Source organism: Monodelphis domestica, chromosome X (genome assembly GCF_027887165.1).
Source record: "Monodelphis domestica isolate mMonDom1 chromosome X, mMonDom1.pri, whole genome shotgun sequence".
Taxonomy (NCBI): Eukaryota; Metazoa; Chordata; class Mammalia; order Didelphimorphia; family Didelphidae; genus Monodelphis; species Monodelphis domestica.
Window position 1 is genome coordinate 48988929 of NC_077235.1, and position 19197 is coordinate 49008125.

At 39.3% G+C, this 19197-nt stretch overlaps 1 protein-coding gene across 1 annotated transcript in view; it reads right to left on the reverse strand.

Moving 5' to 3' along the window:
- The window catches only part of PHF6 (PHD finger protein 6), a 35295-nt gene extending 17410 nt beyond the window's left edge, over positions 1-17885 (reverse strand). The window contains exons 1-5 of the mRNA XM_001364034.4: positions 17620-17885; positions 13298-13481; positions 12996-13097; positions 825-958; positions 516-559 (exon numbers count right to left, since the gene is read on the reverse strand). Coding sequence (XP_001364071.1) covers positions 516-559; positions 825-958; positions 12996-13097; positions 13298-13435 — 418 coding nt within the window. The 5' untranslated portion in view covers positions 13436-13481; positions 17620-17885. The remainder of the gene's footprint in view (positions 1-515; positions 560-824; positions 959-12995; positions 13098-13297; positions 13482-17619) is intronic.
- Positions 17886-19197: the final 1312 nt, after the last annotated feature.

Below are 19197 nucleotides of genomic sequence, written 5' to 3' on the forward strand. Positions count from 1 at the left end.
TTCAGGGTCACATAGGTAGAAAGTATGAGGTCAGATTTGAACCTAGATCCTCTTGACTCCAGGCCTGGTACTCTATCCACCAAACCACTTAGCTGCCCTGAATGTTTTTCTAATATCATAATGTGGTTTCAAATTAATAAGTTTGATAATCAAAAAATTATTTATCTTCTCAATCTCAACATTTTCTACAATTTAACTGAAGTATACAGTCAATGGTAATCCTAATGACTCCTTTAAAAACCTAATTCACTTACCTGCACTCATAAACCACCCACCAAGAAATTTCTTCCTAAAGAAAAGCATATCCCTTTTAATAAGAACCTTAAGACAGATGTATATTCAAGAATTCCCATCATTTCATTCTGTATGTTAAAAGAATGTATCCTAACTGTTTATTTAATTCTTCCAGCTTCATTTAGGATTTTCAGGTATTTCTTAACAATATGTATTAGTTCAATTCAATTCACCCAATTAATGCATCTTCTTGAAACCAGAAAATGGTTGAACATTTTTACCTTCAGAGTTATGTGGAGTTTTCTTGTGTTTTCGGCAATAAACCCTATAAAATGAAGCGGTTAAAAATTATCAAGTAAGCAAATGATATTTAGCTTATTTTTAATTCATAAAACTAGCAGCATGATTCACTCTTCACAGCCATGAGACTTAGGTTAAGAGCTGAGTAGCAAACTTCCTAGAGTTTTCCTCTGTGTAGTAAACACCGTATTGTTAAGGTATGCCCAGAGGACAAAAGGCGTGACTATATAGAGACTTTCAGATTTGGGGAGATTTCTTGACAAAGAGGGCAAACAGGAAAAAATAATTACATGTAAATTCCTTGTGAAGGTTTCTCTCGTATCTGAGCTTTGTCATGCAATGCGCAGTGGTAGTGATATGTCCTGCGACACGTTTTCACATCACAGCCAATTGTTGCTCCTGGACAATGGCATAAAGAGCACATCTAGACCAAAACACACAAAAAACAAACAACCCCCAGTGAACATTATTAGTGTAAGATCCACTGCAACCAGGACACGATTCAACTAGAGGCATGGCAATTTCCACCAAGGAAAACAGGTGAGTTCATGCAATATTCAGACTAATGATGTTATTTCCTTTCTTGATGAGTCCCTCCTGGAAATAATTTCCAATTCATCTCAGTTGTAAGGTCATTCTGTTTTCTAGTTAAGAAGGGGCAAAGTCTGCACTGATATTATGATGCTTCATATAGAAAGCAATAGGGTCAGAATGATAATGACTATAAAAGGGGGCTTATGTGCCACCCCACCCCAACTATCCCACAAGCAAGGATTCCTTTAGATTAGGAATTAGTCTTTTTTGTGCCATAGACCCCGTTAGCAGTCTCATGAAGTCCATGGAGCCCTCCCCAGAAAAATGTTTTAAAAGTGTGTAAGACAAGGAGGCAAATAGGTGGCTCAGTGCAGAGAGAGCCATATTAAGAGACAGAAGATCCTAGCTGTGTGACTTTGGGTAAGTCATTTCACCCACTGCTTACCTAGCCCTTACCACTTTTCTGTCTTAGAATCAATAATTCTAAGATGGAAGTTAAAAAATGTATAAGACAAAATACATGAGATTAATTTATTTAAAGGAAATCAATTACATAGAAACATAGTTATGGAAATGTTAAAAATAAAATGAAACAAGTTCCAAGGTCCCAGGTTAAGGACCCTTGCTCCAGATAAACAAAACTACACACAAAATAGTATGCAAGGAAAATTATCTTTTATCATAAAAATAACTTTTCTTATAGAAGAATGCAAACTTAATTCTATTGTAGGGCAAAAAACCCCATTAAAATGAAGGAGTATTCAGAAAAAGACATTAAAAAGGATGTGGAAACTTAGTAAGATCCAAGTTTTCAGGGGTGGCTATAGGAGGGTGGATTTAATATTTAATACCTCAAAGATATTTGGAGTTTAGTTAATTCCATGTATAATTAAACTTCTTCAGTTTCAACAGTCTGCAATATTTCATGCTCACATCACATATCAGGACAAAAGCATATAAATTTACATGGTTAATGATATCTCATTCTTCTGATCTGTGAATTCTTGACTTCTAACTGCCCCATTAAAACAAATGCTATTTGTTTTTTCTTTGAGAGTACAAAAATCCATTACAATTAATAAGTACTTTAGAACTTTGTTTTATTTTGAGAATACTTTTGACTAGATGAGTTTGTAGGCCATTTGAAATGTGGTATAATGGTAATATTTACAAAGCACTTACTATGTGCTGGCACAGTGCTAAGCACTCAGTAGGCCATATTTTGTGTCTTTGATGGTAAGATTTCTAGCTCAGAAAGTTCTTTCTATTCTTCTTAATTTGAATAAGAACATGCCTATCAATGTTGCTGCCATGCTGGCAGCTAGGTGGTGCTGCAGTGAATAAAGTGCTGGGTCTGAAGGCAAGATCTGAATTGAAATTCAGTCTCAGACTCTAATCAGCTGTATGACCCTAGACAAATCACTTAACTTCTACTTGCCTCAGTTTCCTCATCTGCAAAATTGGGATAATAACAGCATCTCCTTGTAGGGTTGTGATGAGGATTAAATGAGACAATAATTATAAAGTAGTTAACTCAGTGCCTGGCAAATAGTAGGTGCTGTATAAATGTTAGTTATCAGAACATATTTCAAAAAACTACTCCCTTAAGCCATTCCTGTGAACTAGAGATGATTATGTATTTAATAAAGCCTGTTTTCCAGTCTTCCCAAACTCTTATCCAATCTATCATTTTAAAACACATTAATGTGTTAATATATGTTATAATAAAACAATTCTTAATATAGGAAATTCCTAGAAATTTGGGAGCCATAGCATTAATGCTATACCAGGCCCTGTCACCAGTATTCAGGAAATGTTCTGTTTGCTAAAACACATGCAGAAACCTCAAAGGGTAACTCCAGAAATTCCATGGCGGGGGAGGCTTATGATTCCTGATGGTTTCTTCAGAAGGCAGCTAGTGAGTGTGGCAGTCAAATTGGTTTAGTCATGAGGTTTTGTAGGATCATAGAACTGAGAGCTAGCAGGGACCTTTATGGTCATCTAGTTCTAGGACCCATATTTTAGAGGGAGGAACTGAGGTCCACTGAGTGTAAATGACTTGTTCAAAGGTAGTAAGTAGCAGAGCCTGGATATAAACTGAGGTCCTCTGATGCCAAATCCAGCACTCCTTCCACTTCCTTACCATGGTGCTCATAGAAATTGTGACATCCTGAGCCATTATCATTTTGAGAAAATAAATTTTTTTGTTGACCTGCAAAAACAGGGAGGGTAATATAAAATGGGTGAAACATGGCAAGTGCTTTGAGTGTTTGTCTCTTTGTTGAAAATAATAAGAGAAGTAGAAAGCCTAAAATGTGCTCAACGATTTCACACATCCAACTCTGCCACAATTAAATGGTTTAAATTACTTGAAGCAAGTGAATGAAAAATCTGCTCCCTTTATTTGCTATTAATTTATCTTCTAGGACGAGGTTGATAATGATTTTGTTGAAATCTATGGAGACATTTTATTCAACCAGTGTTCGTGTGCACTGGTTTTATGCAGTATCCACAGTCAAGATTGGCAAAGAAACTGGAGAGCACACCAACAATTTTCTAAACTGTCTAGCCTACCCACAGCTGTTTAAAAGAAACAAACCAAAGGGGAAAAAATTTGAAATTTTCGATTTACATCTGCCAAAAGAGCTGCAAATGTGTTCGAGAAGAGCAATTGGGATCTGTATACATGTATTCCCAGTAAGTCATTTTACCCTGCTCAAAAGCTTGCAGCTACTACAATGGTCACCTGTGACAAGACCAAGTCCCAACTCCTTGGCCTGAGATACTAGGTCCTTCATGTTTAGCTCCAACCTTAACACTCACTACTTATACCTGTACAAGGTAAGTATCTGAGGTGCTCCACATTAATTGTTCTACTTGCTGTTCCTCGAATCTATCTTCTGCTCTGCTTGGTAATGGGAATGTCTAAGAAATCATATTAAATGACATTCCCCCCTTCTCTCAAAGTATACTCTCCTTCTCAAAAAGTATTTGTAAAGTATATAGCAGAGGCAGCTAGGTAGATCAGTGGATAGAGCACCAGGCCCAGAGTCAGAAGGACCTGGGTTCAAGTACAGCTTCAGATACTTTCTAGCTGTGTGACTCGAAGCAAGTCACTAACCCTGTTTGCTTAACCGATGTCCGTCTGTCTTAAGAGTTGTTACTAAGACATAAAGTAAGGGTTTAAAAAAAAAGAAGTATTTGCTAGTTATGTTTTTGGATTCTAAATGCCATTGAGTCAGTTTCCATTAAGCACAACTAACTGAGAACTCATTAGAAACTAGAATTACACGAAGCTAGGCCTTTCAATTTCATGTGAAAAATTATCTGTGAAATTCTAAGTCAGACAACCTGGGTTCAGATCCTAGCTTTGTCACTTGTTCTTACCTTGGGTAAGTCACTTATCCTCTCTAGTCCTTAGTTTCTTCCCAGTTAAATGAGAGGGCTAAATTAGATGGCCTATAAGGTCCCTTCTAGCTCTTAAGTCTATAATCCTATGAATTCTAATTATTTTAAAAAAGGAAGAAAGCATATATGATTTAAAAAAAACAACAAAATTAGGAGGTACTCATCATTAACCCAGTTTTTATTCTCACTAGACCTCTCAAAGCTCTCCTCTCTGTCTTCCTAGCTATTCTAAGTTATTTTCAGAAATCATAAAGGAATGTATCTTTTTAGAGTGGATAAGCAAAACACCAGCATTAAAAATGTGTTAAAAATCAAAACAAGAAAAGCTCCACTTGACACTCTATAATTTATAATTTTTTATTTTTTAAATTTTATTTAGTTGATTAAGAAAAATTTTCCATGGTTACATGATTCATGTTCTTTCTCTCCCCCACTCCCGTAGTCAATGTGCAAATCCACTGGGTTTTACATGTGTCACTGATCAAGACCTATTTCCATATTACCGATATTTGATGCTCTATAACATAAACTAAGTCAATCGACCTCAATGTTACTCCAACCCTAAAAACTCACTCTTCTATACCCTGTACCTTTTAAGACCCTATATACTCCAAAACAATAATCAAGGAGTTTGTTAACAGGGACCAGCTGGACTTGTAATGACTCTCTCTATAAAAAAGGGAAGTGAGCGTTTTCTGAATGAACCTGGGATGAGTTAAGTTACTTACTTTACATGTCACCAAACTGCTGCAGTATTTCTCCAAAGTGACAAGATAGCTAGAAAAGGAAAGGCTGAAGAAACTTGCGAACCTTAATATTCCCAACATTTGGCCCTCAAAAAATGTCTTTTTTCCCCCTTGACTTCTCCTTCAAGTTACTAAGTTTGCTTCTCTTTCAAATTTTTCAAGCAAGCAAGCTACAGTAAAATTGGAATTAATCAGAATCTTCAATTAATTGGAATTGTCAAGGGCAGAGAGATTAAAAAGGAGAACATTACAATTAAAAACAGACTTTCAGGATCTACAGCAGAGATATTCAGGTCAGTTTCCTACTCCTCATATAACTAAAGCTATAGCAATAGCAATGAGACATGATGTTAAAAATGATAAGACCAAGGCTCTTCATGATTCTTAACCAGAGAACAAAAGTTCACTGTAATGTACTTATTAGGATAGGAATAGAGATGAATATTTCTTAGAAAGCTTTGCAATACAGAGTTAAAACACCAATCTGTGCTTAACTTTCAGTTAACCAGAGCACAGTACTACTACTCTATCATCTCCTTCTCTAAGTGTCAATTTCCATCCTAACTTTTCAATAGGGAGCATCCCTCATGGCCCCAATTAATTGGTTTTCCTGCCCCACGTCTTCTCCTATCTTCCACACGATCTGTCACACAGCTGCCAAAACAATCTTCCTACACATGGGGTCTGACCATATAGCACTTTTGCTTAAAACCTTGAGTTATTCTAACATTGGCATTCGAAGATCCTCATTATAAGACTCCCAACCTACCTTTCTAGAGTTAATTGCAAACTCCTCAGCATGTCATCTATGTTTCAGCCAAACAAGGCTGTGCTCATCCATTCCCTGATCTCATTCTGCCCTTTCTTGTCTCTGTACTATGCTGTCTGCATTCCTAGAATGGCATATCTCCTATATTTTTATCTTTTTCTCAAGGCCCAGCTTGGATGTCACTTCTTCCATAAAATCTTCCCAGATTACCTCTAAGTGATCACTCCCTTCTGGTACCACTCATGACAATCTGTTTATCCTTTTATGTTTCTTATATATTAACTGCGATTGATAATTAGTATATTTGTCATATCTTCTGCCCCCTCCTCGCCTCCATTAGATCATAAGCTCTGGGAGGAAAGGGCTTTTGCCTGGTTTCATCTTTGCAGTCCAAGTGTCCAACACAATCCAGTGCACACAGAAGATGCTTAAGAAGTGCATGGAAGATTTTTTACAAAAGCAAGCATGAAATACTCTCCTCATCTCCAGAGGGCACAATTGCAGCAAATAGCTATAAATTACAGAAAAGGGGCATTACTTGGGCTGTACATAATAAGAAACTTCTATATAATGAAGAATATGCAATAATGGGAAAACCACAATCTCAGTTCCCAGAAATATTTAAGAATACCATAGACAATCATTTTATCTAGATTTGATCCATTCAATTTATGCCTAGAGGCAAGGGGGCAGAATTGAACCACCTTTTGAGCTACTTTTTTGTTCTTGAATTCTAAGATTCTGTGCTTTTTCTCATCTTGATAACCAGAATGTTATTTGTATAAGGCAGACAAAATAATGATCCTATCACTTAGCTTCATCTAGGGGGAAAATGTACTTCCGACATGCTGCTGAGGCATTAGTAGAAAATAAGTTTTACCATCTTCCTCTGAAACCCTCATCTCTAAGCCAGGGTCAGAATGTCAGAATGGCATTTCTAGGCGACTGTCACCTCGGCTAGAGAATAATACTGAAGAATGCACAACTCACCAAGAAATCTGAAAGTTTCTAAGTCCATTGTTTGGAATTTAGAATGAATTTCCTATCAAAGCAATACTGTTCTGGTAAGGTTCTTAGACCAGCCCTCAAAAGTCCATTTAACGCAGAGCATCTAATATATTTTGAGGAAGCCTGGACCTATGATTTCATTTGTATGAGCAACTTCTGGTATGGAAAATGCTTTCATTGATACTAATAAGCAACATGCCCATAACTTCTAGCCTTAGTTATATGGTTCAAGAACACATTTTCCACCCCAGATAGCCCTTGCAGAAAGATAATAATTAATAACAGCTTGCTTGCTGTTTTTACCTTTCAGAGATTCAGTGACTCTACTTGCCTCCTTACTTCTTACTACCTCACTCCTTACTCTCCTAGGCAGTAGGATGAGGGATCATCCTGAAGCTACTAAGTAGCTCAGTTCTGGGTATGGAATCAGGAAGACCAGACTTCAGAAAAATACTGTGTGACTCTGGGCAAATCACTTAAATATGTCTGTTTCAGTTTCCTCAATTGTAAAACGGGGAGAATAACAGCACCTACTTCCCAGGGTTGTTATGAGAATTAAATGAAATAATATGAATAAAGCAATTAGCACAGGGCCCAGCACATAGTAGGAACTTAATAAATTCTTATTTCCCCTTTCCCTTCACTCCAGCTTCATACCTTTGCTGGCACAATTCATGGCCTGGGTCAGGTCCCTCAGATGGGGGCAGTGTGGAAGGGGAGAATACAGAATACACTAGAGAAAGTGAGCATAAGAGACGGATCTCTCGGAGTAAATCTATGTTACACTGACTTGCTAACACTACCTTTTATTTGGATTGGCCTGCTGCCTGCTTGGCTTTTCAGTGTCAGAGGTATACTTGGGGGATAAATGTCTTTGGATAGACAAAAGACCACCTACATATTCAAGATACTACCAAATTTGGAGGGCTCCCTAAGTACGGGTCATCAGAAAGAATCATAGAACTAGAAGATACCTTAGGGACCTTAGGAAATTGCCTAGTTTAGAGGTTCTTAACCTGAAGTCTATGTACTTGTTTTAGTAATATTTTGCTAACCTTATTTCAGTAAGATCGGTCTCCTATGTAGTTTATGCATTTAAAAACCTTCTGAGGAGTTCATAGGCTTTACCAGACTGCCAAAGGGCTCCATGATGCACACCCCCAATCTAGTCCTTATTTTATATAAATCAGGAAATGGGCCTTGAAAAGTGAAATAAGTTACAGGAGGTCATGCAGTGACAAAGCTGGGATTAAAAGCAAGGCCTGTCAAACCCTAGTCCAGAGATCTTTGCACTCCCTGGTTGCTCCTTAAGAGATTGCCACTAGGCTTTGTCAGTGATAATGAATACTAGGAAGGAATGGGGAGAACACAGGGTAGGGAAACCTGGCCTCAGGATTTCTTCTTTCCTCTTTGCTTGCTTTAGAGACCCTAACCAGCACTGGGTACCAGATACCAAATTGTAGTGGAAGGAGTGCTAGATTTCGAATCAAAGGACTGGTGTGTATGGTCTAGAATAACAGAGAAGGAAAATGGGGGCATCCCAAACATCAGCACCTGAGAAGGAAGGGAAGTTACTCTGGGCCAGCCATTCTTAAGGTACATAAGGGCCTTGTGTAAGCTGGCAGACAGAAGTCAGGGGCTTCCATAAAGCTCTGTCCCTCTTAAGCTTCAGTCACTTTTGCCTACTCTGGGAACCCATCTATCTTCTTCCTTTCCCAAAGGTGCCTAAGCAATTCAACCAAAAAATCAACCAACAAGCCTGCACCTGGTGGTGCAGACTGTTTTAGAAAGCAGCTAAAGCTCAAAAGCCTTTGTTCTTTTCCAGAGGTAATTGCTTTCAACTGGCACCCATGCGCCTAGAAACACAGATGAACAGGCAGCCTGCTGTGCTGACAATAGACATGAGATGAACAGGCAGCCTGCTGTGCTGACAATAGACATGCTCACATGGTAAAATGTCTCACACACAAAAAAGTCAACTTGGGGGGGGGCTGGGGGAGAGGAAGCTGCTGTTTATCCAGTGGATCAATTACACAGATGCTCCATCTTTCTGACTGATTTTGGCCTCTTTACTGCATACTGAAGACTAAACAAAGCAAGTGTAGTTAGTCAATTTTGCTACTTACTACCACTTCGGTGGAAGTAAAAAGAGACTTACAACAGTTGCTTGAGAAATGACTATTGAATTACAAAAGAGAAGGGTATGCAGGAGAAATATTTTATTCTTACCACATATAGGCTCAACAGGACTTAGTGATATTCAGATACCTGTGATATTATATAAAAATCAACCAACAAACATTTATTAAGCACCTACTACATGCCAGACACTGTCAGGGGTTGAGGCTGCAAAGACAAAACCCCAACAGTTCATGCCCTTAAGAAACTTATATACTAGCAGGGGAAACATGTACAACTCAGCAAATGCCAGCAAAGAGCAGGGTGGGAGCTAGAAATCAAGAAAGGCCTTTAGGAGGAGGAAGTTACTTGAGTTGAGCTTTGAAGGAATCTAGTGAGATTGTAAGAGGCAGAGGTGAGATGTGGATATATTGCAGGCATTGGAAATGGAGTGTTATGTTTGAGGAGTAAGTAGCCCAATTTGGCTGGACTGTGGAGTGTGTGAAGGGAGCAAGTATAAGCCTGGCAATCTAGGGGAGAGCAGGACTTGGAAGGACTTTAAATGCCAAACAAAGGAATTCATATGTGATCCTAGAGGCAACAGGGAGCAAGTAGACCTTTCTGAGCAGGAAAATCAGGCCTATGCCTCAGGAATAGCATTTCTGTTGAGAATGGATTAGAGAGAGGAGAGCTGAGAGGCAGAAGAGGACTGTAATAGTCTAGATGAGAGGCGATGAAGGTTTGGTCTAAGGTGGTAGCTGTGTGAGCAGAGAAGTGAATGGATGCTAGAGATTTTGTGGGGGTAGAATCAATAAGAGTTGAATGAAAACCAGAATAGCCTTTAAAAGGTAATAATACCCCCACCTTTTATGCAGCACCAAATAGTCATCATCACAATATATTTGCTTAGTAGGCAGTAGGCAGTCAATCAACAAGCATTCTTTATAGCACTTACTATGTGCCAGGTACTCTGCTAAGCCCTGGAGGGACAAAGAAAGACTCAAGACTATCCCTTTTCCCAAGGAGCTCACATTATAGTGGGGGAGACTGCAAATTATGTACCAAAAAGTATATGTGTGATAAATAGAGAAAAATCTCTAAGTGAAGGCACTTGAGTTAAAGGAGGTCTTGAGGACGGTGTGATTTTAGCTGAGGCTTGAAAGAAGTCAGGAGGCAGAGATGGGGAAGGAGAGAGTGGCAAGCATGGGAGACACGCTGGGAGTCAGGAAATGGAGTGTTTGAAGACTAGCAAAGAGGTCAGTGTCTCTGGATTACACAGTATATGTGGAAAGAATTTAAACTGGTAAGGTAGGAAGAAGCCTGCTAATGAAGAACATTATTTTTTTTCAAACCCTTACCTTCCAACTTAAAATCTGTACTAAGTATCTTTTCTAAGAATTAATTCAAAGGCAGAAGAGCAGTAAGGGCTAGGCAGTTGGAGTTAAGTGACTTGCCCAGCGTATCTGAGGTCAAATTTGAACCCAGGACCGCTGGACTCCAGTCCTGGTGTTCTAGCCATTGTACTACCTAGCTGCCCCTTAATGAAGAGCTTTAAAAAACAACAGAGGATTTTATATCTTATCCTGGAGATAAGAGGGAGTCATTGAAGTTTACAGAGAAGGCAGTGACACGGTTAGTAACATCCTCCATTTACATCCAAAGGGCAGAAATTTAATGACTTATCCAAGGTTACAAAGTGAGTCAGGAACAGAGCTCACATTAGGACTCACACCTCTTGACAAATAGCACAGGACTTGCAAAGGCTTACTTATTTAGCCTGTGATATCACATCCCCAAAGTCAATAAGAATATTCTTCCTTCTGTCTCATGAAAAGATAAAGGGGTTTAAAAAATAATGGCCCACTCCTCTAAGAACCTCCTCCTGGCATCTATTTCATATGGTATAATGTCAAGACCCTTATATCAATTCAAACAATATACAAGATTGTAGCTCTGTTGTCTTTAAGAACCTCTGATGTCCACAGAGAGGCTCAACAAGCTAAAATTCTTGTTCAACTTACCCGCAGTGAAACACATCATTCCTCTATTAACAATGATTGGAATGCAATGCCTACTTCAGCAGCATAAGGGTTCCTGGAGTTAAAATAAAGTTGTGGCAACCTAGTATTGGCGATGGAAGAGGAATCATCACAAGTCAGTAGTTATGTCCATTTTCTGGAAACATAGACGATGGTAACAAAGAAATGCTGAAGTAATGCCATTTGAGGTTCATATGTGTTCGAGTAAATAGCAGTGTTAATTGTAGCTGAATGTGAATGAAGGATAAAGAGTGTGGCTATACTTCAGTGTATCATCTTTTTAAGTTAACTTGTAGTGGAAGTCATTATAAAATAAACTCACTGTGAAGCTTTCCATTAAACTCTAAAAGTTTGGAGGTGTCATAAGAGAAATAGAAGCCTTTTCATGTTCTTTATTTAGATTCTGAAAAAGATATTAGAGGATACCCTAGACCACTCTTCTGTGGTCTTGACCTTTCAAATTGAAATGATATCGAGACAGAGAAGTGCCTTCAATAATTCAATGAGCAAAGGGGAAACAAGGAACAAGATGAAACTGCCCTCAAGGAGCTGATATTCTACTAAAAGACAAAACATGTACACAGATAACATAAAACAATCTCACAGCATGGAGGATAACAACTAGGCAGATTCAAAAGGCCTTGAATAGGAGGTGGCACTGGAGCTAAGCCTTGAAGGGAGCCAAGGATCCCAAAAAGCTGAGGGGAAGCAAGGGAAACATTCTAAACAAGAGGGCCAGCCTGTGGAAAGGCACTGGGATGGGAAAGATGGAATGTCATGTACAGGAAATAGCAACGGGCCAGTCTAGTTAGAACACAGGGTGTATGTATGTGGGGGAGTAATGTGAAATCAGGCTGGAAAGCAAGGCTGGAGCCAGCCCATGAAGGGTGTTAAATGTCAGAAGATCTTGCATTTTATTCAAAAGGCAATAGGAAACCACTGAAGCTTCTTGAGCAGGGGAGTGACATGGGCAGAGCAGAGATTCAGGAACCCTATTTAGCAGCAGTGTGTAAGATGGACTGGAAAGGGACACTAGAAAGGAACATTCAAAAATTTTACTTTCAATAAACATATTTTAGTAAAGAGTCTAACCCAAGAAATATTCAAATGAGAAAGAAGATCTTTTGAAGAAAAATTTCAAAATTAAAAAAGAAATGTCTTGGAAATGTTTCATCATTTCAGAAATTTTCAATGCGATAACACTACTTTCCTAGAGTAGTGTACAACAGCAACTTCCTAGTCATGTTACTGATAGCAAAAACTGCTAGTTTACTATGCTAGTATTGCTTCGGTGAAATTTCCACAAAGTACCCCAGATATTATTAAAATCTCAAATAGCTAACTTCACAAATATTACTTAATATACTCCATCACCAGAAAATCATACCTTTTTAAATTCAACGATAAACATCTTCTTGGTAAAGTTATATTATCTCTCTCATCTGATTTGATCACAATAATTTTAGATCAAAATGCATCAGCATTTCATGATGGGGAAAAAAGAAATCACACACGGACCACTTGTTTGGTATAAAAAAATTTTGCACATTCCACCAAACTAATCAGCTAATTTATAAATGTATTTAGTCTACTTCCAAATTCTTATTCTTTCTGTGAAAACAGGAAAACTATACCAATCTGAATAAGCTGTGTGTGTGTGTGTGTGTGTGTACACACACACACATATTTCATGCCCTTTTGGCCTATGTTATTCATTAAATCTTGAGTTTCAATAGCCCACAGACAGGTGGCATTTTTAAAGGGCATATCAGAACTAGCACATAATTTACCACATATGAAATGAGCAAATTTCATCTTTGGCAGTCCATACTGACTTACCAGTTTAGTGCCTCTTTTTATTTCCTTCTGAACATCTTCGATAGAAAATCCACCAAGACTCTCATTATCAGAATGTGAGGTCACCAATGCAGACGAAAAAAGCTATAAGTTATACAAAAGACAACATTTTAAAAGATTCTTAAATTAAGACATTACAGTAAAACCCAAATATGGAAAAAATTTCTAATCAAAATAGTGTGTTGTCAGTCATATGACTTCCATAAAGAGTTAGTTGAGATTTAAAAACTAATTAATATTCTCCTAGTCTAATGAATGGCTTCTTTTTGTGTTACTGTACTTACCATACATTTGTGATGTGCTGCCACCTTCTGGTTTTCAGATATCAATAACTGTCCACATTCTTTGTCTCTATTAGATTTACAAAAGCCACATTTGCGCTGTCTTGTAGACCCTTTTTTCTGTCCAACTGAGCTTGACATGATTTTTAAATTGCCTTTAGAATGCCACTTTAAGTCTCAAAAAATGCTACAGAGAATAAAAAAGGCAACAACTGTTCATTTCATCTTAAAATTGCCTCCTTGTCTAAATTCTTTTGTATTTGCCACATAATTTTTTAAAAACCACTCATTTTGAGAAATCTGTCTAATATATACATAAATTTGTACTGAAGCACAAGATGAGACCACAATCAAAAGGAACTACAAATGAACACTTCCCAGATAAAGTTTATAGGAAAAGCTCCTAAACTACAATTTAAGAAGAGAATCTTTCATTTAACCCAATGGAAATTGGAAAACATCATAATTATATGCACAACATCTGTAGTTGACTTATATGTGTATGATGTAAAAATTAAATGTCTTTTGATGGAAGTAGTAAATTTTTAAAATTTAGGTGCTCCTGGGAGGAAAAAAAAAAAGAATTTCAGGTCATAGTATACAATGACAACCAAAAAAAAAGTATAATTGAGTAACATTCTATACTTATAATAGTTAGAAGGGAGTTAAGTTTCACATCTCAATAAAACAATAAATTTTTTTCTTTATATACTTTGAGAGATAAGGAAGCAAGTCACTGTGATATTAATTAGAAACTATTTTTAAAAGGTGTGAGGTGAAATGGTACAAGGATAGAGATCTATAATTTTACAGGAAGAGAGACCAGCTGAGCCTTCACTTATGATTACACTGTGAAAAAGAGATTAACGGTAAACATCTCATTACTCTTTTTCCCAAAAAGGGTCTTCATTATGCTATGATTATTACATGGTTACTAATCATAACAACTTTCCTGCAATTATTTTGTTAATAACTGAAATTTTCAATTCTAAAGAAATATCTTGAATATTTACTTTATAAGTTACTTTTACACCACTGTATTTTTTTTCCCCTATGGCAAAGGAAAATTTAAATTAATAATACTAGGCTAAAAAATTTAGGATTTTAGAACTTGCTAATTTGTACATCAATACTGTAATCTCTTTCAGTGACTCACAACTTTGTTGTTAATTAGGTAGACCTTAGAGGTAAAATATGACAGTGACCTAAATGCAGAAAACTCGACAGTAATACATGGAAAAATTTTCTAAATGAATCTTAATTTTAATTAAAATAAAATAATGATAGTAAGAGGCATACTTAGAAACAAAGGAAAGAGGGTGGAAAGTATCCCATTTAGAGGCACAACTTCATTATGAAAAAAAGCATTCAAGGGAAGTATTGACTTTGACTTACATTAATTTCCTACAATCTCAAATCCAAAAGAATGTATATTTTTACATCCAACTGAATGGTTCAGGTCCCATAGGTTGCTGATACATAGCATATTCTATAAAATTTCATTCAAATTTTTTCTTTTAAAAATAATTACCATTACTATATCTTATCCTTTGTTGAAGAGTACTTGCCTACCTGTGAGAATAAGAGAACTATTTTTTGGGGGGAAGAGCAAACTTACTTTAATAAACTTTGTAGCATTTTCCAACATCATAAAAATTAAACTATTATACCAAATGTTAAAGTATGCCAGAGAAATACATGTTTTCTTCTGATTTCCTTTAGTTCTCCTTTATATTTGAAACTTAAAAGGAACTAATAGTTTCTGTTTCAGGAGTTTAATCTAACTTACTACCATCACAATTTAAAAAATGATATTCCTAACGATTTATGAAAATGCTTTATTCATGGTACCATCTATATACTTTGAAACTGATGGAAATCAGTCCTAAAATAAAAAAGACAGAAAAGAGAAACAAAAGAAGTATTTGCACATTTGCTCCTGCAAGTATGTGTATAGCTGCTTTCCCCTGTTTGGGTGTAGCTGCCACAATCCTAAGATTATCTATCATAGAGAAATATGCAAAACATCAAAATTCAGAAATTTCCCCAAGAGTTTCCATCTAATGGTCAAATTCCAGATTAATTTTTTTTCATCCTAAGCAAGCATTCTAAAACCACCATCCTGTATTCTCCACAGTACCCTCCCAAAGAAAGAATGCTACATTATAGATAGATCTAATCTGGATCATAGACATCTTTGTTGAATTTAATTTTTAAAGTAGTTTCTATAAATTCCCAGCACTAGCTATAAAAGTAGCTTGTGACAAATAAAAAATTACTTTGGGTTGTGAGGAAGAAGATTTGGAATTGATATTAGAAACAAGTGAATTCTTTTTATGCTAAAAAAAGTAACTTATCTACTCTTGAAAAACCTCATTTATGAAGGGGTCAATTTCTTTATTATAGTATCGGACTACAATGTCTTAAAGAATAAACTGATGGCATAAATTCATTTGATATAAAAATATTTATAGGTAAAAGAGCACAAGCTAAAACTAATCTGGATCCAGAAGGATAAAAACAAGCAAAGTATGGATCAAACCAATTAAGCCATTTTTCTGAAATATGAAATAAGTGGGATTTTCCACCTTAACTTTAATAATGCTTATGTTCATTAAAATTTTTGTAGCCACCTTGTAAAACCCAAAAAGGAGTTTATTGAGGAAACAATGACTCCCCAGTAATATACCATAAAATATAGATTTTTGAGCTTATAGCACTACATTTGTGATCCCAAACTAGGAAGATTTGGGGGGTTTGCCAAGAACCTATATTAAAGGGCTCATAGCCAGATGGGAATTTATTTTTAGTCTAAAAAGCTTTGTGTGTATATGCATACAAAGCTCAAAGTTGGATGCTCTCACCCTGTGACAGCCTTTTTCCTTAAAAGTTTCGTTTTTCAATGGCCTTTTAACTGTTTTGCCTTATAACTGTTTATTGCAAAACATCATTTAAATGTCTGGAAAATAATTAAGAGCTAGATCAGAGTGAAGCAAATCAATGCTTTTGTGATTTCCCTAGATCATTGTGTAGCACCCTGGTACCGCAAGTAACCCACACAGCAAGCAGAGCATTCAGGAGCACAGCATCAGTTCATTCAGTGCCTGAGAGAGAATCACATTCAGGCTATTGATTTTCAGTGAAATTCACCAAACGTTTTTTTGGACTTTTACCATATGATTTTTGGATCCAGATGAATTAGAAGTCTCATGAAAAATAAAGCTGTAGGGCAGATAGGTGAAAGCAACATGTAAACGTGATTGCAAGATTTTTCAACTACGGGGAAGTGGAATTCAGAGGAAACTTGTGGGTTCGAAAAAATGTGCTAAATGAATAAAATGCACCGGAAGGGCCTTTGAATTTGAAGGACTGGTAAGTAGCAGATTTTTCTGATGCAGCTGCTCAGAGGACAAGTTGGGGGATTTTCCAGTTATGAACCCAGAAATACAAAGAGAGCTGGCAGCAGTCCCAAATGTAGGACTGGGACTGACTCTCAAGGTAGTAAAGACCACCAAAAAGGGGGAGTGTGTGCGATTTTGGGGAGGAGACAACAATCACAATGTCTCACGCAGAGCAGGCGTTCAATAGTTATTTTTTGCCCGACTGGTCCACCCAGGGACAAAAAGAAACACTCAAAAGCACAAGGCTCCCAAACCGGGCATCTTTCACTCGAGGCTACTTACCTGGATAGCGGCCCCTTTCACTAATGACATCTCTGCCCACATTAGGGCCTCGAGGAACTCTCGAAAAGACTTGCTTTGAGTCCGCACCCTCCCCAAGCTCCCTGCTCCAGGCCCCCTCCTTCCCCACAGCTTCCCTCCAACTCCCCTAAAACGTGGGATGATCCCTGTCCCTTTTACAAAAGCCAGGACCTCCTAGCTGCACCCATGAAACTAGAGCCCCCCCCAATAGTTTCTTTTCATCTCTTCTTCCCCTGGGCCGTCCCCTCCCCCACCATCCTTTTGCACTCCCCGAAGACCAGGATTCTCCCCTTCACAAGCACCCAGAGACGCCCAGCTCTCCCCCCAAAAGGGTGAGACCCCTTGTGCCTGGGCACCCGTCCTCTCCACCCCCTGAAACGCCCCCTTCTCGCCTCCCGTCCCCCTGGCTGGGCCCCTCCTGCAAAAGGCCGCTAAAGCTCGGTCTCGGGGTCCTGCACAATGCGGCGGAGCCCACCATGAGTCCCCTCGCGGCAGGGGCAGGGGCGGCGGCCGCCATCCTCTTCCTCCTCCTCCTCCAACTCCCGGGAGCGGGACTTGGGGCCTCGGGGTAGGCACTGCCGGCGCGCGGGCGGGCCGGGGGGCAGGCGCGCGCGGGCAACTCACCGACTGGGCCCAGGGACCAGGCAGGGCCAGCAGAACGGGCAGAAGCGAACGGGACTGGGTTCGGGCGGCGGAACTCTTGTGGCGGCGGCTCGGGAGCAGTTCGAAGTCGCCGGAGGTTGTTTCCTTTCATTCGAGGAGAGACGGGGCTCCAGCCGAGCACCTAGAAGTCGCCCCCCCTTGCACGCAACCGACCCCGTATAGCGTAGGCACGTAACCGGAGCGCCGGGAACTCCGATTGGTCGCGGAGGCACCTCCTCCGGGGCCCGGTGGCGCGAACACGCATGCGCGGGAGGCGCGGCTCGGGCGGAGGCAGGGCTGGAACCCTCCCTTCTCTGCCGCTCCGCTGCTGCCGCGGCGCCTTGCTTGGGCCTGGGGGCGTTGCTTTGAGTCCGGCCCGGGAAGCCAGAGGAGAAAGGGAGGGAAAGCGAGCCCTTCCTCATTGGCGGCAGGGGGTGGGGGTAAGAAAGCCAGGCATGGGGCTGGAAGCCGTGTGGGGCGGAGGCGGGCCCTAGCATTCAAAGCATTTTCCCTTCCATTTTGTCCTTCTCCTCACACAGCATCTCTGCGGGGCCTCCTTTTGGGGGCCGCTTCCCACTGGGGAAATCGCCTTGCTTCAGGCTATCCCGCAGCTGAGGACAGAGCCCAGGTGGCCCAGGCTCCCCAGAGGCCCCATTGCTTCAGGGATCAGCCTCAGGGCCCCACAGGTTGAGACTTCGAGCCCGAGAAAGCCCCACAATGTCTTGTATCACTAAAGGTGGCAGGAAGGAAAAGGCTTTGAGGTTTTGGGGGTTTGGTTTGATTTCCTAGTAGCACTGGGGTTGGTTTGCCCTGGTATCATCCTGTGTTATCTGTTTAATATTTTCTTTCTTCTCCAGTTTGATGTTTAACACTAAACTAGAGGAGAAGACCCATGTCCTTTAAGTCCTGTACCGTGGCATTATTACATTAAACAGGAACAGGGGGGTTAGGAGTTTACAGTTCGAGAGCTGGACTGGCAAGAACTCCAGAGGTTTGCTTATGAACAAATATTAATCAAGGGCTTACTGTGTGCCCGCCACTGGGATGCTAGGGACACAAAGACAAAAGTGAAACAGCCCTTGCCCTTCAGAGAGCTTGAAAGGAAGAAACTGGGAGGCAAGAGTCAGAGTTTGAGAAGGAAGGGGGCCTCAGAGGCCATCGAGAATAACCATTTTGTTTTACACCGGCTTAGGAAATTTAATGTGATCTGGCCAATCACACCTTAAGGAATAAGTTGTACAGTCAAGATTTGAATTCAGGAATGCTGGCTCCAAATGCATAAGTTGCTTAAAGGAGCTGGAAGAAGTCAAACAAGTCTGTTAACCCAGTCCACTCCAAATTCTTGTTATCTAAACTCAACTGGGGCTTTACTACCACAAAGCAATCCTTTTTCTCTCCCCTAATTGGGTCTTTATCACATTCCCTGCGGTGGTTATTCAAAAACATCTTCACCTCCGACCTCCCAACACCAGTCCAGTTGAAGATCTCACCTCATACAGTTCTTTACCAAGAAAATAGAGGCCATTCATTAGGAGCTCCCTCTTCTTCCCTTTTCTACAT